This window comes from Schistocerca americana, chromosome 3, assembly GCF_021461395.2.
Source record: "Schistocerca americana isolate TAMUIC-IGC-003095 chromosome 3, iqSchAmer2.1, whole genome shotgun sequence".
Lineage (NCBI taxonomy): Eukaryota > Metazoa > Arthropoda > Insecta > Orthoptera > Acrididae > Schistocerca > Schistocerca americana.
This window is the reverse complement of record NC_060121.1, coordinates 315,362,092-315,387,607: the sequence shown is the minus strand read 5'-3', so window position 1 is coordinate 315,387,607 and position 25,516 is coordinate 315,362,092. Positions and strand designations below refer to the sequence as shown.

The following is a 25,516-nucleotide window of genomic DNA, read 5'->3' as shown; positions in this document are numbered from 1 at the left end:
TTGTGCAAAATCACACTGACAACCCATTGAAGGCCATGTAAGACCAAATGTACTCCACGCTGTTCCTCTGCTTTCTCCGCCACTCAAACTGATAGTTTAAATATACAGGATATTTCAAAACTCAGCTCCAGGAATGGATTCCTCATATAACAAGAAGCAAAAAAGTCTAGTAAATATGGGCTCTCAAATGCATACCTCAGGAGCTACGAGCACCTCTTCATCTTCAATACTATAAAACACATCTCTTCTATTGCAAGCTCTTTGCTTTCCACGTTTTGAGATGAAGTATTATTGACCGAAACAAGAAAAAACTTCTTTTGAACTTGGGATCTAAAGCGCACTCCTGAACAGTTATGATCACTTCTTGATCTTCGCTAGTATGAACGACATCTCTTTTGTTGAACAAGTCGTCATAGCTCTTAAGGTATGCAATTTAGAATCCATGTTTACTTGACATTTTTCTTGTTTTGGTCCATTCTATCTCCTCTCAAAATATGGAAAGCAAAGAGCTTGCAGTAGAAGAGATATATTTTACCGCGTCGAAGATAAAGAGGTGCTCATATCTCTTAAGGAATGCATTTCAGAGGCTACGTGTACTAGACGTTTTTTATTCTTCGTACATGAGGAATCCATCCTTGAAGTTTTGCTGTCGAATTTTGAAAGATATAACATTGCATTTGCAGTATTACAGCTACTCAGGATACGGAACTTTTAAACCTCCGCCTTCCTCTCCATCGCTTGCTGTTTCTGTGACGGGAGGGGGGAACACATAGATGCCACCAGAGGACGCCAAATACCCATGACCTTACTGCCTGTGACTCTGATTGGCTAACGCATCTTTTTAAGCAGCCGTAATTCAGAGCTTCGACCGAGACTCGGTGAATCTACAAACTTATCAACCTTAATATGGAAGACTGCAGTCGGAAAATTACATCAACGCATCATGACGATACTAAGTGTTGTTAGTTATCAGTGACATCTAGCGGCATCAGCATTCTAGACTATTCGTTTCTATCGAGAACATTACTCTCTTCGTATATGACTCAGCACCACAAAAGGACCTCACAGCATTTCAACGTTATGTATAACTCAGTCATTATGTGAACATATTGTAAATGAACTTATTAGTGTTTACATTTTGTAGATTTGTGATTGCCTTCTTTTGCCACCTCAATCATCGTCACATCAGTTTCAGTATCACATGTCCAGCGTAATGATAAATCTAAATATTTGTAACACTATAAATGGATACCCCCTACCTGGCTGGAGTCTTTTCTATAATTTGTCGAGTTGCAAGCCCATCCACATGAATTCGCCTTCAAAAAAGCAACTGATATCCTGTACGAAACATAGCGTATAATTATACAGTGTGAGTCACTAACTTTTGCCATCTAGAATAATTTCGAAAGTATGCTAGTAGCTGAAAAGTTGGTGGGACAGATGTTGCATGGCACAACGGGATCATAATATGACGTTCGTGTTTTGTTGCTAGGTGAGGTCGCGTCAGAGATATGAAGGTCAACTTCGTTTTTTTTTTAAATGGGATGCTGTAGTTTAGTACTTATTTTCTGACAGCGGTTATCGAGACGAATCCAATGATGTGTAACAGTAAGGTCTTTGAAGGTCAACGAAGGTCGAGAAGGTGGCATGAACGTCCATTTACAGGTGTTCGAAGTGATAACCACTGGTATAAATGCAGTGCTGCAAACTTCTTATCATGGAGTGAATGGTATTCCTTATCACTTCGACACTTATCGAAGCACATGCTCTGACAATTCTCTCTCGTATATCATGTAAATAGCAAATATTCGCCAAATACGGCGTATGCACCTAATGTGCCATTGACATGTAAACACCGTTCGACGGTTTCGCAATACAACACTAATAGGAACGGTAACACTTGTATCGTCGAAATTAGGCGAATGTGAATGATGCATTCCTTCGAAGAACAAGTTGATATGCTTCTCATTTACGGAGAATGCCAACGAAAATCAGTGAGAGCTAGAGACTTATACACTGAAAGGTATCCTCAACGTACTGACCCTCACGTCGTACATTTAAATATGTGTATGATAAATTGAGAACAGCTGGATCTTCAACGCATCAGAAACATATTCGGCAAACGAAAGTTACTAACGAGGAAACGGAAATTGGTACTCTTGCCACTGTGGTTCGAGATTCTTGTGTTAATTCGCGTCAAATAGCAAGGGAATCTGGCACGAGACAGAGTAGTGTTGTTCGCGTTCTGCATCGCCATAAATATCACCCTTACTACACTCCTGGAAATGGAAAAAAGAACACATTGACACCGGTGTGTCAGACCCACCATACTTGCTCCGGACACTGCGAGTGGGCTGTACAAGCAATGATCACACGCACGGCACAGCGGACACACCAGGAACCGCGGTGTTGGCCGTCGAATGGCGCTAGCTGCGCAGCATTTGTGCACCGCCGCCGTCAGTGTCAGCCAGTTTGCCTTGGCATACGGAGCTCCATCGCAGTCTTTAACACTGGTAGCATGCCGCTACAGCGTGGACGTGAACCGTATGTGCAGTTGACGAACTTTGAGCGAGGGCGTATAGTGGGCATGCGGGAGGCCGGGTGGACGTACCGCCGAATTGCTCAACACGTGGGGCGTGAGGTCTCCACAGTACATCGATGTTGTCGCCAGTGGTCGGCGGAAGGTGCACGTGCCCGTCGACCTGGGACCGGACCGCAGCGACGCACGGATGCACGCCAAGACCGTAGGATCCTACGCAGTGCCGTAGGGGACCGCACCGCCACTTCCCAGCAAATTAGGGACACTGTTGCTCCTGGGGTATCGGCGAGGACCATTCGCAACCGTCTCCATGAAGCTGGGCTACGGTCCCACGCACCGTTAGGCCGTCTTCCGCTCACGCCCCAACATCGTGCAGCCCGCCTCCAGTGGTGTCGCGACAGGCGTGAATGAAGGGACGAATGGAGACGTGTCGTCTTCAGCGATGAGAGTCGCTTCTGCCTTGGTGCCAATGATGGTCGTATGCGTGTTTGGCGCCGTGCAGGTGAGCGCCACAATTAGGACTGCATACGACCGAGGCACACAGGGCCAACACCCGGCATCATGGTGTGGGGAGCGATCTCCTACACTGGCCGTACACCACTGGTGATCGTCGAGGGGACACTGAATAGTGCACGGTACATCCAAACCGTCATCGAACCCATCGTTCTACCATTCCTAGGCCGGCAAGGGAACTTGCTGTTCCAACAGGACAATGCACGTCCGCATGTATCCCGTGCCACCCAACGTGCTCTAGAAGGTGTAAGTCAACTACCCTGGCCAGCAAGATCTCCGGATCTGTCCCCCATTGAGCATGTTTGGGACTGGATGAAGCGTCGTCTCACGCGGTCTGCACGTCCAGCACGAACGCTGGTCCAACTGAGGCGCCAGGTGGAAATGGCATGGCAAGCCGTTCCACAGGACTACATCCAGCATCTCTACGATCGTCTCCATGGGAGAATAGCAGCCTGCATTGCTGCGAAAGGTGGATATACACTGTACTAGTGCCGACATTGTGCATGCTCTGTTGCCTGTGTCTATGTGCCTGTGGTTCTGTCAGTGTGATCATGTGATGTATCTGACCCCAGGAATGTGTCAATAAAGTTTCCCCTTCCTGGGACAATGAATTCACGGTGTTCTTATTTCAATTTCCAGGAGTGTATATCAGTCTCCACCAAGAATTAACTGGTACGGATCGTATGTGTCGCATTGAATTCTGCCGATGGGCCCCACTTCAGATTCAGAGGGATGACACAATTATTAATTTGATTTTATTTACTGATAACGCAACATTCACAAACTATGGAAATTTTAATTTGCATAACATGCGTTACTGGGCAACTCAAAATTCATGTCGGCTGCGGCACGTTGCACACAAAAAACCGAGGTCGGTGAATGTAGCCTATGGTATGGGATTCTGGAGGACAGAATTATAGGCCCCTATTTCATCGAAGGATATCTTAATGGTAGTAAGTACACCACATTCCTGCAAGAAACATTAGGTCTGTTATTGGAAGAAATACCTTTAGGAATAAGGAACAGAATGTGGTATCAACACGATGGGTGTCCGGCACATTTTTCGCTGATGGCTAGAAATGAGTTGCAGAGACAATTCCCAAATCATTGGATTGGACGCGGAGGAGATGCGTCGTGGCCGGCTCGTTCGCCAGACTTGACGGCTCTGGATTTTTTTCTTGTAGGGATTCGTAAAAGACATTGTTTATAAAGACGTTCCAACTACACCTGAAGATATGCGAGGGAGAATTGTCAGAGCATGCGCTCCGGAAAGTGCCAATGTGATAAGGAATACCACTCAATCCATGATAAGAAGATTGCAGCACTGCACAGATACCAATGGTCATCACTCTGAACACCTTCTCTAAATGGACGTTCATGCCACCTTTTAGACCTTCAAAGACCTTACTGTTACACATGATTGGATTCCTCTCGATAGCAGCTATCAGAAAATAAGCACTAACTATAGCATCCCATTTCAAAAACAAAGTTGAACTTCGTATCTCACCTAGCGACCTCACCTAGCAACAAAAAACCAATGTCATATTATGGCCCCCATTGTTCATGCAACTTCGGTCTCACAAACTTTTCAGCTCCTATCATACTTTCGGAGTTATTCTTGGTGGCAATAATTAGTGACTCATCCTGTATAAAATTTGTTACTGCTTTGGAGAGCCTTCATTCTTTTGGTACCATTTTCTTCAATAGCTGAAAATTTTGGAAATTTATGCATGTAAAAATAAAAATACTTCTAGTAAAATTTTTGGGAGACATGAGGCTCATTTCCATTCCTCCTCGCCTGTAGACTACAGCCTGCAGTCTGGCGGCTACCTGGTACCTGTACCAGTGATGGTGGTGGAGTGAGTACACAAGAATGCTCTGAAGATCATCTGGAGGCATTGCAGGCAGCTGGATGGCTTAAGGCAGGGCTTCCCAACGTGTGGTCTGCGGACCCCTTAGGGGTCCGCCGGCTCTTTATAGGGGGTCCGTGGCCACCCTTCATGAAATCGTGAAAAATAATGAGTAAAATTATTGAATAAAAATGTGAAAATCAAATTCAGCACTTTTTTTCGTGTGACAAAAATGTGTACTTCTACTTCAGGTCGCACTCCCAGGCAGCCTTTGCGGTTCCTAAGTGAGAACGCATACACAGTTTAGTGCCGGAGAATGCGGCTTCTCTGATCGAATGTTTCGCAACAATACGGAGGTCGTTTGTGCGCCGGCTCACGGCGGTAGATGCGTTGAAACCTTTTACGCATGCGCGGAGCGAGCTTTGTCGACCAATCACAGCACTCGCTGGCACGTATGCGGCCCCAGGCATCATTAAATGTAAAACTTGCTTTGTCAGTGCACTACCTATTTCATAAGTCGATTTTTGAACTTCAAGTTGTTTTCATTCATCTCTAAACCAAAGACTATTGATACTTCGGGGTGGGGGGGATGGGGGGTCATTGGGAACAGACTAGGGGCCCGCCATGGATTTTCGACTGAAGAAGGGGTCCACCAGCTGAAAAGGTTGGGAAGCCCTGGCTTAAGGCATCCATACACAGGCCAACCAGTCGGCCATCCACCCCTGCCACATGGGTTAGCCTCAATCCGTTCACTTGTGTGTGGGCGACTTTACGGTTGTGTTGGATTGCCGGCAGACCTCTAGCTGGTAGCCCTGAGTGTTACCTGCCGGCACATACCATGTCAGTGCAGGCAGGCAGGGTCTGCCATGCAGTCACTGTGTTGCCCACACACAGTCAGACGGGTCGGCGAACCAGTCGAGCTGCGAATGGGCGGCATTACAGTGCGGCAGTTACCTGTGCTCCGGGGAGTCCAGGCGCGCCGTCCAGGCCTGGAGGTCCAGCCTCGCCCGCTGGCCCCTGCTCGCCCGCCGCTCCAGGCAGTCCGGGAAGTCCCACCTCTCCCTTCTCTCCCGCTGGGCCCGGCGGTCCGGCAACCGCCAGCTTCTGCACACACCACACACCACTACTTATTACACAGTAACAACGACAGAGCTGAAAACAAGGGCGCCAAGACACCACATAAATTTTACAGCATCTACATCTACATAGCAGATATACTTTGCAAGCCATTGTATGAACAAAGGATGTTTCATAGAAATATTAGCAGTTCTCAAGCATGTAACATTTGCATACAGAACGAGGGAGACGTGCCTGTTTACGTTATGTGTGTCTGGTACAACATTGTCATGGTTAGCAGTAAAGCTGTTATCAATGCTAAGGTTACTTTGAACACCACGGTGCTTTACTAGGAATGGTCCTAGTGGTATGCCCTTGCCTGCCTCATATCTTCGAACTGACTTAACCAACCAATTATCCAGGGACCTACACTTTAACATGGACACTGAATCACAGCGCAGCATGGAACAGCATTTTATAGTAGTGAACGGGAATGGGAAAACTCGGCCGGTCAAAATCGATACTGGTGTATTGGTTCTGAAAAACCGTGATTTTTTGGAATAGGCCTATGTTTGGCTTCGGTTATAACAGGTGGTTTTTATTTTTTACTAATAACCGGATAAAAAACCGAAAAATCAACTAGCCATAGGAGCAGTGCTAAAATTGTTCATTTTCAAATAAACCTTAATTAAAGAAAGTGTATATGTCAAATTTGCATTGCTTTGAAATATTGCGTTACAATAGAAATGGGAAAAGCGATCAGTGCTGTTTTAATAACAATGCCGGTAGAAATGAGCAACAAACACGTGACATAAGAAATGGTACAGCATTGCTGTGACAATAGTGTACCTGTTACGGTGTACTATAGCCATTAAATGATTTATGTGCACATGCAATGTGTAAGACCTGCCCCGTCTCATTGTCGTCGTCGTATTACAGAATGGCACCACTCCTATTCTGGAAATATTTTACAAAGTGCAGTAACAGTGAAGACCATGCACACATATCATCTAATAGGCCTTGTTACATGGTAACAGGTACATTGCCGGCCGCGGTGGTCTCGCGGTTCTAGGCGCGCAGTCCGGAACCGTGCGACTGCTACGGTCGCAGGTTCGAATCCTGCCTCGGGCATGGATGTGTGTGATGTCCTTAGGTTAGTTAGGTTTAAGTAGTTCTAAGTTCTACGGGACTGATGACCACAGCTGTTAAGTCCCATAGTGCAAAAAAAAAAAAAAAAAAAATAACAGGTACATTATTGTCATAGCAACGCTGTACCAATTATTATGGAATGTGTTTGTTGTACATTTCTATCGGCATTTTTATTGAGACAGCACTGATCGCTTTTCCCATATATATCAAAGCAATGCTTTAAAAGCTTAAAAACCGGAGGAGCCTCAACAAACTTGCAACATCGTATGAGGAGAAAACTTAAAATTTAACAATTCATTCTTACTTTACGATAAAGATAGAAAGTATCTGATCTGCTGCCTGTGTCTATATAATATGCCTTTACCTACTTGTAGCCCTTCATAGAGGACAAATTAACACGAAAAATAGAGTTCTTGAACCTCAGTTTTCACCCTTTAGCACTGACTATTCGTAAAGCCTAAATAATGATATGATAGGCAATTAAAACGTGATTTCTGAGCAGAGTTTCGAAAAGTTAGAATCAGTAGGAAAATACTTATGATTTTTTTGTAGCGTTAAACCACTTATCATTTTTCGAGAAAACCAGCGGATGGTGGAGGGACTAAGTTTCTTTCATTTGCCTATTTGGTATTTTCATTCTATGTATCTTGAAAGTGAGGGAGTCAAAATTTTTCAATCTTTGATCGATTTCTGCGTTTATTAAAGGAAGTAATAGGAATAAAAACCCGAAAATCGGTGATTTCAGAAACTGATTATTTTGAGCGGTTTTAACAGTCAGCTTAAATTGCCGTTGAAAAAAAAAAAAACGATGTAACCGAAAACTAGTTGTTTCAGCAATAACCTCCATCCCTATTAGTCAATCAAGAACTCCGGGAAAAGCGAAAAACAAGGCAATTAAAATAATGCTATTTTGTCAGATAAAGACGTGGTTGAAAACTGTGTATTATGTGAAATAAATTGTTGATGTTATACAGCAACCAACCACATACATTCTGATTGAAAAACTACAACGAACTTTACGAAATGCTACAAAAGGATATAGAAAATTGGATGCACTGATAAGGTAAGAAATTAGGATGTCCTCTGCAAAATCGGCAGAAACAAATATGTGGAAAACACTGACTAGAAGAACTGACAGGATCATAGAACGTTTGTTAAGACGTTAGGGAGTAACTTTCGTAGTTTTAGAGAGAGCTGTAGCAGGGGAAAATAGTTGGGGGAGACAGGATTGCAATATAGTCAACAAATAACTGTGGACGTTGAGTGTTAGTGCTACTCTCACATGAACAAATTGGAACTGGACGTGAAGTCATCGCAGGCTGCATCAAACTAGTCAGACTGTCAGTGACCCAAAAAAAGGGAAAAAATGCTTATTTTAGTCTCATGATCCCTAGTCGATGATGATATATTGATTTGGGCGTACGAGAACCACAACTTTCACGCCCGTACTAAAATATTTATGCGACGAGAGTGTTTAAAATAATGCTGTTTTCTCAAATAAAGACATGGTTGAAAACCGCATATTATGTGAAATAAATTGTTGTGTTATACGAGGTGCATTCAAATTCTAAGGCCTCCTATTTTTTTTCTAATTAACTACTCACCCGTAATCGATGAAACTGGCGTTACTTCTCGACCTAATCGCCCTGCAGACGTACACATTTTTCACAACGCTCATGCCATGATTCCATGGCAGCAGCGAAGGCTTCTTTAGGAGTCTGTTTTGACCACTGAAAAATCGCTGAGGCAATAGCAGCACGGCTGGTGAATGTGCGGCCACGGAGAGTGTCTTTCATTATTGGAAAATGCCAAAAGTCACTAGGAGCCAGGTCAGATGAGTAGGGAGCATGAGGAATCACTTCAAAGTTGTTATCACGAAGAAACTGTTGCGTAACGTTAGCTCGATGTGCGGGTGCGTTGTCTTGGCGAAACAGCACACGCTTAGCCCTTCCCGGACGTTTTTGTTGCAGTGCAGGAAGGAATTTGTTCTTCAAAACATTTTCGTAGGATGCACCTGTTACCGTAGTGCCCTTTGGAACGCAATGGGTAAGGATTACGCTCTCGCTGTCCCAGAACATGGACACCATCATTTTTTCAGCACTGGCGGTTACCCGAAATTTTTTTGGTGGCGGTGAATCTGTGTGCTTCCATTGAGCTGACTGGCGCTTTGTTTCTGGATTGAAAAATGGCATCCACGTCTCATCCATTGTCACAACCGACGAAAAGAAAGTCCCATTCACGCTGTCGTTGCGCGTCAACATTGCTTGGCAACATGCCACACGGGCAGCCATGTGGTCGTCTGTCAGCATTCGTGGCACCCACCTGGATGACACTTTTCGCATTTTCAGGTCGTCATGCAGGATTGTGTGCACAGAACCCACAGAAATGCCAACTCTGGAGGCGATCTGTTCAACAGTCATTCGGCGATCCCCCATATCAATTCTCTCCACTTTCTCGATCACGTCGCCAGACCGGCTTGTGCGAGCCCGAGGTTGTTTCGGTTTGTTGTCACACGATGTTCTGCCTTCATTAAACTGTCGCACCCACGAACGCATTTTCGACACATCCGTAACTCCATCACCACATGTCTCCTTCAACTGTCGATGGATTTCAATTGGTTTCACACCACGCAAATTCAGAAAACGAATGATTGCACGCTGTTCATGTAAGGCAAACGTCGCCATTTTAAGTATTTAAAACAGTTCTCATTCCCGCCGCTGGCGGTAAAATTCCATCTGCCGTACAGTGCTGCCATCTCTGGGACGTATTGACAATGAATGCAGCCTCATTTTAAAACAATGCACATGTTTCTATCTCTTTCCAGTCCGGAGAAAAAAAATCGGAGGCCTTAGAACTTGAATGCACCTCGTACAGCAACCAGCCACACACATTCTGATTGAAAAAATACAACAAACTTTACGAATATGACCCGCTGCAGGAAAACTAAAAACAAATTTACCAGACGGACATTTCACTGCGACTTATCAGCAAGCTAACCCATCATATGTTTTAACGAAAGCGTGAAATCCGCCTGATGATGAACTGTATGAATTCGAAGCATGTAGCGGAACTTTTTGAATCAAGAAACCTAAAACAAGTTTGTGGTTGGTTGCTGTACACCATTAACAATTTAACTGTTTAAAATGTTTAAACAATAAAAATTCAACAAGAATTAAAATGTAACGATACCTCATGTACACAGACGCACACATACACACACACACACACACACACACACACACACACACACACTATATATATATACAAGGGACAGCAAAAGGATAACCTCATTATGTCCCCCCACCCCCACCCCCAACCCCACCACCACAATCACTAGTCCATGTTTTGTGCAACCAGTCAAAATTTGGTAAATGGGAATGGTGATACAATTCCACTAGCTCATTATGAGGAACCTCGGGAATAGTTGTAAGGTATCTCTTCTAAGTATGAAGCAAATTGTCCTCAGATCCTTCATCTAAAATTTCTAGATTTTCGGAAACGTTGATAATGGAGTGTCACTCACCACATAGGTGTGCACTGAGTGCTGGTTTGAGTTTGTCTTATCAGAATATACTTTAAATGCAACATCAAAACTTCTATGTTTGGACAACACGGTTGTGGAGTAACAGCGATTGATATAAAATTAACTTAGTATTAAGAAAACAGTCTTAATCGCGTTTTTTTTATTTATTTAGTGCCGACTGGTTTCAGCCCATCGCAGGGGCCATCTTCAGGGCGAACATACTGTGAAATTACAATACATTTCTTAGACAAAACTAATGACAACCATCTTATAAGAGTGGATTACGTAAATATAATGTTTTACCCACTGGTCGAATGTTGGTGGCGTCACGTCTACCAAGGTGTGGCAGGAGACTGTAAAGAATTTACCTTATGCCTGGGTTTATATAGCAATCTATAATCACGTGAGCGTAAGCAACGCCTCCAGCGGTGACCAACGGTAGGCGTCTAGGCTTAAAAATTAAAAACTACGTTCATTTTGAAAAACACTGTTATATAAATAAACATAAAAAGTATGTGAAAAAGTTTTCAACGTCAAACTTATAAAAGAACGTTAGTAAGTTACCTTATCTTCATTCGTAATATACTATGGGGGAAGGAAACAATTCATGTCTGTATTCTATTTACTTCGTGCTTAATGAAGATAAGGTAATTTACTAACGTTCTTTTATAAGTTTGACGTTGAAAAGTTTTTTCACATATTTTTTTTTATGAAACTTACTGACAGAGTAAAACTGCGTGCCGGATCGAGACTCGAACTCGGGACATTTGCCTTTCGCGGGCAAGTGCTCTACCAACAGAGCTACCCAAGCATGACTTACGAGCCGTCCTCACAGCTTCAGTTCTGCCAGTACCTCGTCTCCTACCTTCCAAACTTCACAGAAGCTCTTCTGCGAACCTAGCAGAACTAGCACTCCTGGAAGAAAGGATATTGTGGAGACATGGCTTAGCCACAGCCGAGTGGATGTTTCCAGAATGAGATTTGCTTGGGTAGCTCTGTTGGTAAAGCACTTGCCCGCGAAAGGCAAAGGTCCCGAGTTCGAGTCTCGGTCCGGCACACAGTTTTAATCTGTCAGTAAGTTTCATATCAGCACACACTCCGCTGCAGAGTGAAAATCTCATTCTGGATACTTTTTTATGTTTAGTTATATAATAGTGTTTTTTTAAATGAACATGGTTTGTTTAAATTGTAAACTTAATACAAATTGTATTTATTCTTCAATTTTTAATTCTAGACATCTACCTTTGGTCACTGCTGGAGGCGTTGCTTACGGTCACGTGCTCATAGCTTGCTATGTAAACCGAGGCCTAGGGTAAATTCTTTACTGTCTCCAGTCACACCATGGTAGACGTGACGCCACCAGCAGTTGACCAGTGGGGTAAAACACTATATTTACGTAATCCACTCTTATAAGATGGTTGTCATTAGTTTTGTCCAAGATATATGTTGCAATTTCACAGTATGTTCGCCCTGAAGATGGCCCCTGCGACGGGCTGAAGCTAGGCGACACTAAATAAATAAAAAAACGCGATTAAGACTGTTTTCTTAATACTAAATCAAAACTTCTGCCTGTCTGACCAACATATTTTACTAGGCAACAGTTACAACAAATGCTATAAACATCGTACCATTAAAGGAGTCTTATCCCGACATCATACTGTGTCTAACAGAGGCACGAGGATTCTTAGGTATGAAAAAAAGTGTGTAATATTCTTCGCAGGCTATGCTTTGCCAACTTCTTCATATATTCTATCCAGATAAGGGATCTTATGGTGTCTGCTAAGATCTAGCTTCCTTGGTTCTGCTCATGCACTGCTGTGCATTCTTCTTGGAACGGCGCCTGCTTGTTTGTGTTCTACTACAGTCCGATCCATGAACGATGGTGGTTCGTGCAGGTCGAGACGTGCAGGTCGAGACAAGGACGGGGATTACATTGTTGCTGGTTCTAAGCGACGTTGCGGCAGGTGCATACACGTGCTTTGCGCCCGGTGAAAGCGTGTGTCCCGAAAATTATGTATTCTCTTGCTTGTGTAGAATTTGTCGCTCACCACCATGATCAGCCATGACAACTCGCAACAAATGGAATAAAAATTTACTAAATAACTCGCTGCGATAGCGTATAATTCTCGCATTACGTACATCATTCATAGCAGAGCGCTCAGAGCACTACTGAACGCTCTCACTGGCTGTTGGAGAATGCGTGACATAGGTGCACAGCATAAGTCTAAACTCGACCGCCATCATTCGTGACTCCAACTTTTTTTAATACTGATGCTTGGCAGTTCTTGTTCAACAATATTTTGTTTCTGGGGTTAGGTATTTCTCTAGATCTATTGGCTGTTTTATTCATAATGGTTGCATACTTTATGACGCCAATTTCGTACAGGAAGATAGGGAACTTCTACTAGTTACCTTTACAGAGATTTTAAGGGCGTTATATATTGAATGGTCCATGTACGCCACTTGCTAATCAACGTTATATAAATTAATATAGTTCTAGTTACGATTTTTGTATCTTCCTTAGGTCAATAGTTTGTTATCTGCTGATGCGTTTGCCATGTCATGAAACTTGACATGATTAATAAATCATTATGAGACAGCTGTCACGATTTTCATCATCTGAAATGTAACATCACTGTGGTTGCCAGTCACGCCAGTTATCTGTTGGATCTCTGTTACACTTCGGTAAAAAGAAAAGAAGGGACATCACACCTCTGTGCGGGAGCATATAGAATAGATATGTCACTTCAGCCAGTCCCGAGACAGGTTGTGTAATGGAACTTTGTTGAAACTGCGACCCTTCTTGAAGATGTTTTGCACATATGGGAACGAAACATTGTATTTCTCAAAGTAATTCATTCGACCAAAATCTGGAATATTTTAATAAGTGGTAGACTGTATGCAGATAAAGCAAAGATAGTGTAGCACCTTAGGTAACTATAGATCCTCTCGTAACCCCATTATTATAAAACAATACGCAGAATTAGTAGGATGATGAACTTTGGAGACCCACCTTGAGCTCCTCCACATCCGGGGGCGGTCCAGGTGGTCCTGGGGGTCCTGGTGGACCAGCCGCTCCGTCAAGCCCTGGAGGTCCTGCAACGTATTGGAGGCCACATAAAAACCTCTTTCATGTTAGATTTCATACCTGAAGTACAAGATGTCGCCGGTATTCTTATAGGAGATTTTGTTCGTTAAAACCAGAAGAAGTTCTACGTTTTGGGAGAATTTATCTTTTGAGACTTGGGCTACCATATCCTATGAAAGCCATCTGTCTGTTGACAGTACAGGAGGAGTTAAGATGGTTACCGCTCAACCTCCGTCACAAAGAGTCAGGAACGCGTTCGAATACACGTGACTAATAGCTAGTTTCGTAGCATGTTTGGGACACGGCATCTGTAATGTGTGCACGCTATCAATGGTTGTGGCATACATCAATGGATTTAGTGACACTATAGCCAGAAGTCAAAGCATCAAGTTCAAGCGAATGGGGAGGCTATGTTGCTGAAATTCCTCGATCTGTCATTAAACGTTTTGGTTACGTACTGTCATACAAGATGTAGTAAACAGGCTGGAGCACGTCGTGTGCCCCGTTGTCTTTCTGAAATAACAGCATTTAACAACAATACTGGTAATTTGTCGTGAAAGAGTGGCTGAGAAGCCGCACGTGTTTACGTGTCCATTTAAGGGTAAGGACATACGAGGTAGCGTTTTCCACTGGCGTTTGTGGAACATCCCCGTGGCCTCCTCGCTAAATCTACATCTACATCTACACGGTTAGTCCGCAATTCACACTTAAGTGCCTGGCAGAGGGTTCATCGAGCCATTTTCATACTACTTCTCTACCATTCCACTCTCGAATGGCGCGTGGGAAAAAGAAACACCCAAATCTTTCCGTTCGAGCTCTGATTTCTCTTATTTTATTATAATGATCATTTCTCCCTACGTAGGCGGGTGTCAACAAAATATTTTTGCATTTGGAAGAGAAAGTTGGTGACTGGAATTTCGTAAATAGATCTCGCCGCAAAGGAAACCGCCTTTGTTTCAGTGACTGCCACACCAACTCGCGTATCATATCAGTGACACTCTCACCCCTATTGCGCGATAACACGAAACGGGCTTTTCGCTGTCCTCCGTCAATCTTACCTAGTAAGGATCCCACACCGCGCAGCAATATTCCAGCAGAGGACGGACAACTGTAATGTAGGCTGTCTCTTTAGTGGATTTGTCGCATCTTCTAAGTTTTCTGTCAACAAAGCGCGGTCTTTGTTTCGCCTTCCCCACAATATTATCTATGTCGCATTTCCAATTTAAGTTGCTCGTAATTGTAATTCGAAGGTATTTAGTCGAATTGACAGCCCTTAGATTTGTGCGATTTATCGTATACCCAAAATTTATCGGAATTCTTTTAGTACCCATATGGATGACCTCGCACTTTTCTTTGTTCAGTGCCAATTGCCACTTTTCGCACCATACAGAAATTCTCTCTAGATCATTTTGTAATTGGAATTGATCGTATTATAATTTTACTAGACGGTAAATTACAGCATCGCTTGCAAACAATCTAAGAGGGCTGCTCAGATTATCAGCTAGATCATTTATGTAAATGCAGAGGGCCTATGACACTACCTTGCGGAACGCCAGGTATCAATTCTGTTCTATTCGATGATTTTCCGTCTATCACTACGAACTGTGACCTCTCTTGCTAAACGAAGCTGTGACGAAATGCACTGCTCTTCCTTGTATCTTCTGTGTCTTCTTTGTTAATCATATCCGCTAACGGGCCCAGACTGACGAACAGTGTTCGAGATTGTGTCGAACGAAAGTTTGGTACGCTGCTTTCTTTAATGACGAATTCATTTCCCTACTGTTCCTCCTATGAATTTCTGCCTGACTTCGTCTGCTTTTACAAACAGTATTACGTGGACTTTTCACTTAACATTGTTTCAAGCGCGTTTTAACGACTTTAATTGTGTGTAGTGATTGATCATCAGTTGTACAGCAGAACAATAATGGAATTTTCTACTTACATGTATGTAATATGTTGTATACGTCAAGGTTCTACCGTCAGTCACTCCACCCAATGTCATTTCTCTGCAGATCTTTCTACGTTTTGCTTCTATTTCTGATTTTGCAATTTTGCTATATGGAACATTGTCAGACAATGGTCTCATAGAACTTGCGACATTAGTTGTTATACACTACATGATTTTCTGTATTATTAATATTAACGTCGTTGTATCAATCAACCATTGATACCTCATATTACCACATCCCTGCACGCATACACTGATGAGCCAAAACATGGCCGGTGCTCACCACGAGACTGAATGCCGCCTGGTAGTGCTACGGGCACATGACCCGGTATGGTAAGTGTTCAGGCGGATCAGAGACGAATGGGGAGTCATTATAGCGATGAAACGGGCCGCAAATTGAGAAGTCTACTGACGACTAGTTGTTTTAGCCCGGCACATGGGAACGAGCGTGGCTGAAACGACGAAGCTGCTCGGCTGTTCGCATGTTATCATTGTGAGCATATTTGGAAAGTGGTTGAAGGACGTTAAAACCACGAGTAGGAGACAAGATGTTGGATGTAAACACCTCACCGCAGAACGTGGAAGTCGGAGGCTTACCCACTCTGTAATGCAGGACAGGTGGCAAGCTGTGACAGATATGACGAGAGAATACAATGCAGGTGCAGGCGCAAGTGTTTTGGAGGACATGGTTCACTGCGCATTGTTGGACATGGGGCTCTGTAGCAAACGACGCCTAGGTGTACTTCCCATGTTGACCCAACGACATCGGTGGTTACGAATGGAGTCAGCATGCGTATTGGACGATGTATCAATGGAAAATTGCCGTTTGATAACATGAAGCACGTTTTTCTTTGGCACATCAGGCCAACGGTCGTGTCTGGATACACTCTCATCCAGGATGGCGGCTACTGGAAAGAGGCATCGCGCCACGAACTCAGGGCTTTGGGGGCAGTATTGTGCTATGTGGGACAAGAACATCCCATCAACCTGGGATCTCTACTGATTTCTGAATCTCGAGGTTTATCGGGACGTATTCAATTTCAGAAATTTTCTGTTTATGGAATCCATGTTGCTTTCTACATAGAAGACAAGGGAATTAAAGGTAGCTGGCTGCCAGTGAGCATTGATTTATATCACTGAGGCAAGTTGAAAATTTGTGCCGGACGGGGATTCGAACCTGGATATCCTACTTACTAAGACGATGTGCTACCACTACGTCATTCGGACACAGTGGTCACCACAACTGCACAGGTTACCGTAGCACGACTTCAAATTCTACCACAGGCTACTGAATCTAGTTCCCCTGCTCATTAGCGTCATTACTCATGGAATTTCATCAATTCCCGTAAGGGTTCGAGCTTGGTGTGCATCTGCACGGAAGGGATCATTGGCGGCCATAGCGTTAATTCTATAGATGTGGTGTCTGTTCTTTTAGACATTTCTGAAAGAACAAACACAGCGTATATTCTACTTAGGACACTTACGGTCTCCGAAAGGGTTATTTGCTTGAACATACACTGAGTTACACAATTATAAAACAGATTGGCCTATTATTACGCGCATCCGCACCACGAGCCTCCCTGAAACTGACAGTGAGTTGCCTTCTTTCTTCAATAGCTTCATGGCGTTCGTTGCTCTATAAAACTACGGTAAACAGCTGTTAGAAGGAGACTAAGTTTTTCGCATAATCCATATACACACATCAAAAAAAGTTTTGCGTCACCGCAGTTCCGAGAGTTCTGGAAACTGTACACAAAATTGTAATAGAGATCAACATAAACATCATTTCCGCCCTTTTTATTGCTCACGAAAACCACACATTGCATGATGTACCACCATACAGCGAGACCTTCAAAGGTGGTGGTCCAGGTAGCTGTACACACCGGCACTTCTAATATCCAGTAACGCGTCCTCTTGCATTCGTGCACGCCTGTACTCGTCGTGGCATACTATCCACAAGGTTATAAAGGCACTATTGGTCCAGATTGTTCCACTCCTCGACGGCGATTCGGCGTAGATTCCTCAGAGTGGCTGGTGGGTCACGCCGTTCATATAGCTCTTTTCAATAAATCCCAGGCATGAAGATAGGGTTCTTGTCTGGAGAACATGCTGGTCACTCAAGTCGAGCGATGTCCTTATCCTGAAGGCAGTCATTCACAAGATGTGCACGATGGGGGCGCGAATTGTCGTCCATGAATACGAATGCCTCGCCAACATGCTGCCGATATGGATGCACTATCGGTCGGAGGAAGGCATTCACGTATCGTACAGCCGTTATGGCGCCTTCCATGATCACCAGCGGCGTACGTCAGCCCCACATAATGCCACCCCAAAACAGCAGGGAACCTCCACCTTGCTGCACTCGCTGAGAAATGTGTCTAAGGCGTTCAGCCTGACTGGGTTGCCTCCAAACAAGTCTCCGATGATTGTCTGGCTGAAGGCATATGCGACACTCATGGGTGAAGAGAACGTGAAGCCAATCCTGAACGGTCGGTTCGACATGTTGTTGGGCCCATCTGCACCGTCGTTGCAAAGATGGACCTCGCTGTGGACGTCAGGAGTGAAGTTGTGCATCATGCAGCCTATTGCGCACAGTTTGGGTCGTAACACGACGTCCTGTGGCTGCACGAAAAGCATTATTCAACATGGTGGCGTTGCTGTTAGGGTTCCTCCGAGCCATAATCCGTAGGTATCGGTCATCCACTGCAGTAGTAGCCCTTGGGCGGCCTGAACGAAGCATGTCATCAACAGTTCCTGTCTCTCTGTATCTCCTCCATGTCCGAACAACAACGCTTTAGTTCACTCCGAGACGCCCTTGTTGAGAGCCCTTTCTGGCACAAAGTAAACAACAATGCGGATGCGATCGGACCGCAGTATTGACCGCCTAGGCATGGTTCAACTACAGACAACACGAGTTGTGTATCTCCTTCCTGGTGGAATGGCTGGAACTGTTCGGCTGTCGGTCCCCCTCGCGTCTAATAGGTCCTGCTCATACATGGTTGTTTACATCTTTGGGCGGGTTTAGTGATATCTCTGAACAGTCAAAGGGACTGTGTCTGTGATACAATATCTGCAGTCAATGTATATCTTCAAGAGTTCTGGGAACCGGGGTGATGCAAAACATTTTTTGGTGTGTGTACATTCATTCAGGAATCTCATTATATGCAGATGCCTCAGCAGTGTAGAGCGATGTTTTCTGTTTCGTGATCACTTATCTCAATATCTGACATTTCTGCGTTCGTGCACTGTTTGGAAAGAGGAATCGTTCCACAGCGAAACTACTTCGGAAGACCTGTACTGAATATTTCGGACCTGTCTGATCTCCCTTTTAGGTGCCAGTGTGGTCATTGAATGACTGAGTAAATGATTTTATCGTCAGATCAGTCAATAAAATTTCAGACTTCAATTCACTAAACGATTCTCGCCTTGCAATACTTATACTTATTTTGACATCATCTAGTTTTTATTCCTGAACAAGATTTTGAATTCCCTTAAATCTGTGATGGAACTCTCTTTGTTTTTGTAGCCACTTTCTAACAAGGATGTTGAACCACAGTGGATCTTTTCAACCCCTCACAATCTCCCCCGGCACATACCTGTCTAAGAAAGATTGTACAACGCTTCTAAATTTTATCCATTTGTGTTCCGCACCTCCGTTCCCACAGAACAATATTTCACATTGACTGCTCATATAATCTGCAGTCCATTTCATGCCACGTTTGCTAAACGTATTATTTTCCTACATTATTTACCATTATCTTTAATACCTGTAGTAATTGACGCTATAACACCCTGATTGTCACTGATTTCCCCCCCCCCCCCTCCCCCGCTTTTCTCTTTACATTGGTTGATTATAAGGGATTAGGTGTGTTAGTTACTAGGGAATTTAAGACGTAGCCCTGTTGATTCAATTCTCTCACTGTTTGAATGAATTTTCAGAATAAATTTATAAATCCCTGTCTCTGGCATCAGTTTTAGTGGTGTGACTTTCCCATTCTATAACTGACAAACTGACCTCGATATTCTCCAAATTTTCTCTCAAGCGTTAGGCCACTAGAGCTCCCAAAGCAGATGGTCCATAAAAGAATCTGAATGTTATGCTTCACCCACCTTTGACATGTACCTTATGCAGATTCTTTCAGATTCAGAATTTGAGAAGCTTCACTACATACAGAGTTCTCTACAGAAATAAATATACCGCCACCAGCAGTACCGTCTAGGCTATCCTTTCAATACAGATTTTAATCTGAATTTAAGATTTCGCTGCTATTCATTTTCCATTCGTGGTACTACGAGGGCACTATTCCTTGAAATAAGTTTTGATCTGCTATGGGACAACAGACCACCAGTGATGGTTTTGAATGTATCACGGGCCATCACTAATCGCCTAGACATAGTGCATGGTAGAACCACTAGTTATATACAAGTGCTTTAAAACTCTCCAAGTACCAATTCAACTATATAACCACGCAAATAAATATACTAATCTTGGGTTTCCATCACATTCATTGGTGACAGGCTGTACCTTCAATCCGCTATTAGACCTAATTCCAACACATATAAGAAGTCTCAGTGTACATCGTGAAAACTCTAAAGATTATGTTTTTAGAAGTATTCTATCCATTCTAGAATGAAATCGTTTGCATGTACTTTATTTGTCCTTTGTGTCATACTGTTTCCTGATGCTTGCCACATTATAGTGCCCTTTTACATACAGTGTGACAATGTAAGATTGCTGCAAAAGGCCTGTCTGTCTGAGATTTCCATTAGTGAACTTACGTGTGCCACAGGTTTGCTGTCGTGAATGCACATCTACGAGAGGATTCTAATAGTGGACTTACATCTACTAGAGGTTTCCAATAGTGGACTCACATTTACCAGAGGTTTTCAGTAGTGGACTTAATTTTACTAGAGTTTTCCAGTTGTGGACTAAATTTCACCAGAAGTTTCCAGTTGTGGACTTACTTCTACCACGAGTTTCCGGTGGTGAGCTTACTGCAAGACAATACAATCACCTTGTGGTCCAGGTGGCCCTGCTGGACCTGGAGGCCCGGCTTCTCCAGTGTCTCCTTTGGGCCCTGGTGGACCCGGGGATGTCTCCAAGCCCTGCCAGAAAGCAGAATCCACACTCAGCCAAGTGTTGCTCATGAAACGCCACAAATTGTAACAAGTTTTACAAATATTTTCGACTTTCTCAGGACATTATTAATCGACGTAACATTGAAAGGGCGCTATTTGTAGATTAAGGGTTCTAACACTCAATGGATAAGACTACACACCAAGGGGTCATTACACAAGATAGATATATTAGTCAATTATGATTGTAAGTGTACTATGTGTGAATCCTTTGCAGTCAGTTCCTTTGTATGTTAATCACCAATGCTTCAAAGAAAAGGTAATGTTAGTGATAACATTACAAAACATTGTTACACGTGTGTGGTCTCTACCGGACCTTCTTTTTTCTGTTTCTCTTGTAACTGTCTTGCAGTGGTATTCTCAAGCCCCGGTAGTTTTATGATTAGGATTGCAAAAGAAATAAATAATGATTTGTGTTCTGATATCTGTAGCTGCTGTTAAGCCACACACAGACTTTCTTTTCATCAGATGGATGGAAATCTGTCAGACATAGGGAACATATGGAGGAAACAAAATTTGATATTACACTACTGGCCATTAAAATTGCTACACCAAGAATAAATGCTGATGATAAACAGGTATTCACTGGACAAATATATTATACTAGAACTGACATGTGATTACATTTTCTCGCAATTTGGGTGCATAGATCCTGAGAAACAGTACCCAGAACAACCATCTCTCGCCGTAATAAAGGCCTTGATACGCCTGGGCATTGAGTCAAACAGAGCGTGTTCAGGTACAGCTGCCCATGGAGTTTCAACACGATACAACAGTTCATCAATAGTGATTGGCGTATTGTGAAGAGCCAGTTGCTCGGCCACCATTGACTCAGCGTTTTCAATTGGTGGGACATGTGGAGAATATGCTGGCCAGGGCAGCAGTCGAACATTTTCTGTATCCAGAAAGGCCCGTACAGGACCTGCAACATGCAGTCGTGCATTATCCTGCTGAAATGTAGGGTTTCGCAGGGATCGAATGAAGAGTGGAGCCACGGGTCGTAACACATCTGAAATGTAACGTCCACTGTTCAAAGTACCGTCAATGCGAACAAGAGGTGACCATGACGTGTAACTAATGGCACCCCATACCATCACGCCTGGTGATACGCCAGTATGGCGATGACGAATACACGCTTCCAATGTGCGCTCACCACGATGTCGCCAAACACGGATGCGACCATCATGATGCTGTAAACAGAACCTGAATTCATCCGAAAATATGACGTTTTGCCATTCGTGCACCCAGGTTCGTCGTTGAGTACACCATCACAGGCGCTCCTGTCTGTGATGCAGCGTCAAGGGTAACCGCTGCCATGGTCTCTGAGCTGATAGTCCATGCTGCTCCAAACTTCGTCGAACTGTTCGTGCAGATGGTTGTTGTCTTGCAAACGTCTCCATCTGTTGACTCAGGGATCGAGACGTGGCTGCACGATCCGTTAAGGCCATGCGGATAAGATGCCTGTCATCTCGACTGCTAGTGATACGATGCCGTTCGGATCCAGCACGGCGTTCCGTATTACCCTCCTGAACCCACCGATTCCATATTCTGCTAACAGTCACTGGATCTCGACCAACGCGAGCAGCAATGTCGCGATACGATAAACCGCAATCGTGATAGGCTACAATTCGACGTTTATCAAAGCCGGAAACGTGATGGTACGCATTTCTCCTCCTTACACGAGGCATCACAACAACGTTTCACCACGCAACGCCGGTCAACTGCTGTTTGTGTATGAGAAATCGGTTGGAAACTTTCCTCATGTCAGCATGTTATAGGTGTCGCCACCGGCGCCAACCTTGTGTGAATGCTCTGAAAAGCTAATCATTTGCATATTACAGAATCTTCTTCCTGTCGGTTAAATTTCGCGTCTGTAGCACGTCATCTTCGTGGTGTAGCAATTTTAATGGCCAGTAGTGTATAAATAATATATTGTAAACTTATTCCATACCTGCGATAAAACGTTTTCGTGCTTGTAGCTGTGTCAAGTACGCAAAACCCCTTGTGCTTTCGACCGAGCACTCTTTGCATTTTGACAAATTAAGCAGCTGCTAGAGGGCTGCTGATACATCCTCATATACTCTGGCCACCAGCTGTGATGTCACTGGCGTTCTCAGTATCGCCATGTAGGGGCGTACAATGACTCTTGGGTCCTACATATGCCTGTGATAGATAGCTTTTGTCACTTTTATAAGGGGCATTCAAATGAAATCTGGTCACTAGTGTAAAGTAACGGTACCGATTTTATTAACTCAAAAATGTAGTTATACACAATACACATACTCAAAAATAGTCGCCAAAACTGTTGGCACCTTTATCCCATTGCGACACTATCCGGTTGATTCCATCCTTGAAGAAGCTAGTAGGCTGCTGTCGGGTCCAGGCCTGGATCCAGTCACACACTTCGTTGAGAATCGATGTCCGCGATTAGCTTGTTTTAGAGGTCCAAACACATGGAAGTCACACGGTGAAAGGTCGGTACTGTACGGTGGATGTTCCAGCGTTTCCCACCGGAACTGCTGCAATTTCATCTTCTCCACATTGGCCGTGTGTGGGCGGGCATTATCATGCTGCAGGATAACGCCATTGGACAACATGCCTCGGCGTTATGACTTGATGGCTCGTCTAAGGTTCTGTTAAGTGGCTTGATAGCGCTGGGCATTGATGGTGGTTCCCTTTCCAGGAACTCGACAAGCAGTGGGCCCTTGTGGTCAAAAAAAAGAAGGAGACCATGACCTTATCGGAACTGATATGCACGGCCTTTGATTTCTTTGGAGGTGGTGAAGTCGCATGTTTGCAGTGCTTGCTCTGACGCTTGGTTTCCGAATTCAAAATGGTGATACCATGTTTCATCACCTGGGACAATACGCGACAGAAATCCGTAGTACTCCTCATGATAACGTAGCAGATGACTCAAAGACAGCGAAATTCGAATGTAGCGCTGGTGGGGAACCCACTGCGGACAGACTTTTTGAAAGTGCAAGTGTTGATGAATTATGGTGTGGGCGGTGCCCACGCTAATACTCAGTAACCGATGGATCTCGTCCACGGTGATCCTGCGGTTGTCCAAGACTAAAGCATTCACTTCGGCAACCATTTCCGGTGTGTTGACACGATGAGCCTATCCAGGACGAGCATCGTCTTCCAGTGACTCGCGCACCTCAAGGAATCGTTTGCGCCATTCCACAACACTTGAATGACTCAGACTGAAGTCACCGTACACAGCCTTCATCCGTCGATACATTTCACGGCCTCCAAACCCCTTCGCCGCCAAAAATCGAATTACTTCACTTTCTACATGCTTGTATTGTGTTGTATTGTATGGAACTGGGGACCGAGAAACGACGGAGCCCGCCGTAGCCCTCACTGGTTCACAACCCCACAACAGGCTACAGCTGTCCACTCACCCCACCGCCGCCCCACTCCGAACCCAGGCTTATTGTGCGGTTCTGCCCCCAGTGGACCCCCCGGGAACAGCTCATACCAGACGAGTGTAACCCTAAATGTTTGCGTGGTAGAGTAATAATGGTGTACGCAGTGTTTGCGCAGCAATCGCCGATATAGTGTACCTAAAGCGGAAAATGGGGAACCAGCCCGCATTCGCCGAGGCAGATGGAAAACCGCCTTAAAAACCATACACAGACTGGCCGGGAGGCCGGACCTCGACACTAATCCGCCGGGCGGATTCGTGCCGGGGACCGGCAGGCCTTCCCGCCCGGAAAGTAGTGCGTTAGGCCGCATGGCTAACTGGGCGGGCTTGCTCCTGTTTAGTCGCCTGCATGTTCGGTACTGGACTATAACTTGTGTGACCACTTTGTCTTCGGCGAGCAACCACGCTCGCACTATGCAACATCAAACGGTGCGCACGCGTCAGTCTCTCCGCCAATAGATGGCACCACCATACCCGCAGTTACGCGGTGCCACCTCACGTGTGAGGCAAAGGTAGACGCATTAACCAGGTTTATTTGAATGGACCTCATTCAATAGATTTAAAGTTACACAAAGCGATCATTTTGGTCTGAGGTACCTGTGTGTTCATTCTGCAGATACAGTACTTTGAATTTTGATATACCAACTACCTGGGTAGTGTCACTTTGAAAGAGTTATAGTGGGTGTGGAGCCACAAGACGTTGTTCATGCTAAAACATTTTGTATTAAAATGTAGTTTGCTAACCTATAGCGTATGTCCAGCTTGGAGCCAAAAAATAGACACCTCAACTTGTGTAACTATTTTTTAATGTTTAATTAAACAAATGTGTTATGGTAAGTCATTATAATATAAATAAACAAGCATTGTGGAGCTGATGTTTTCCACTCACAGGCTTAGTCAAATGATCAGACATGACATTAAACAGTTTGCTACAGTCATACTAAGGTAGGCATGAGTCGGGTATTTATTCTTTTGCTTACTAGAGTTGTGTAATCACCGATAACGAACTTAGACCATGTAATTTACGTAGCTGGTCATAATGTTTTAATCATAACCTCCAAAGAATTAAGTTACTTTTTTTTTCCAACTACAGGTCTGCACATTGAGATTACCGCGTCACAGTGCCATAGCAGGCCGCTACATGAGCCAATTCCATGTCATCAGTGGGCTGCGCCATTTTGATTTGGCTCCCCTAGACTGCAGACCTGTAGCTGCAAACGAACAAATTAATTGGATAACTTAATTCTTTTCGAGGTTATAATTAAAACACTGTGACTACATCTC

The 25,516-nt window shown here is 44.1% G+C and overlaps 1 protein-coding gene across 2 annotated transcripts in view; it reads right to left on the bottom strand.

The window, feature by feature from the left end:
* The window catches only part of LOC124605346 (collagen alpha-1(XVIII) chain-like), a 650,709-nt gene that overhangs the window by 94,131 nt on the left and 531,062 nt on the right, over positions 1-25,516 (bottom strand). For both annotated transcript variants that reach the window (XM_047136964.1, XM_047136965.1), the window contains exons 13-15: positions 20,682-20,772; positions 13,644-13,726; positions 5,857-6,006 (exon numbers count right to left, since the gene is read on the bottom strand). In XM_047136964.1, coding sequence (XP_046992920.1) covers positions 5,857-6,006; positions 13,644-13,726; positions 20,682-20,772 — 324 coding nt within the window. The remainder of the gene's footprint in view (positions 1-5,856; positions 6,007-13,643; positions 13,727-20,681; positions 20,773-25,516) is intronic.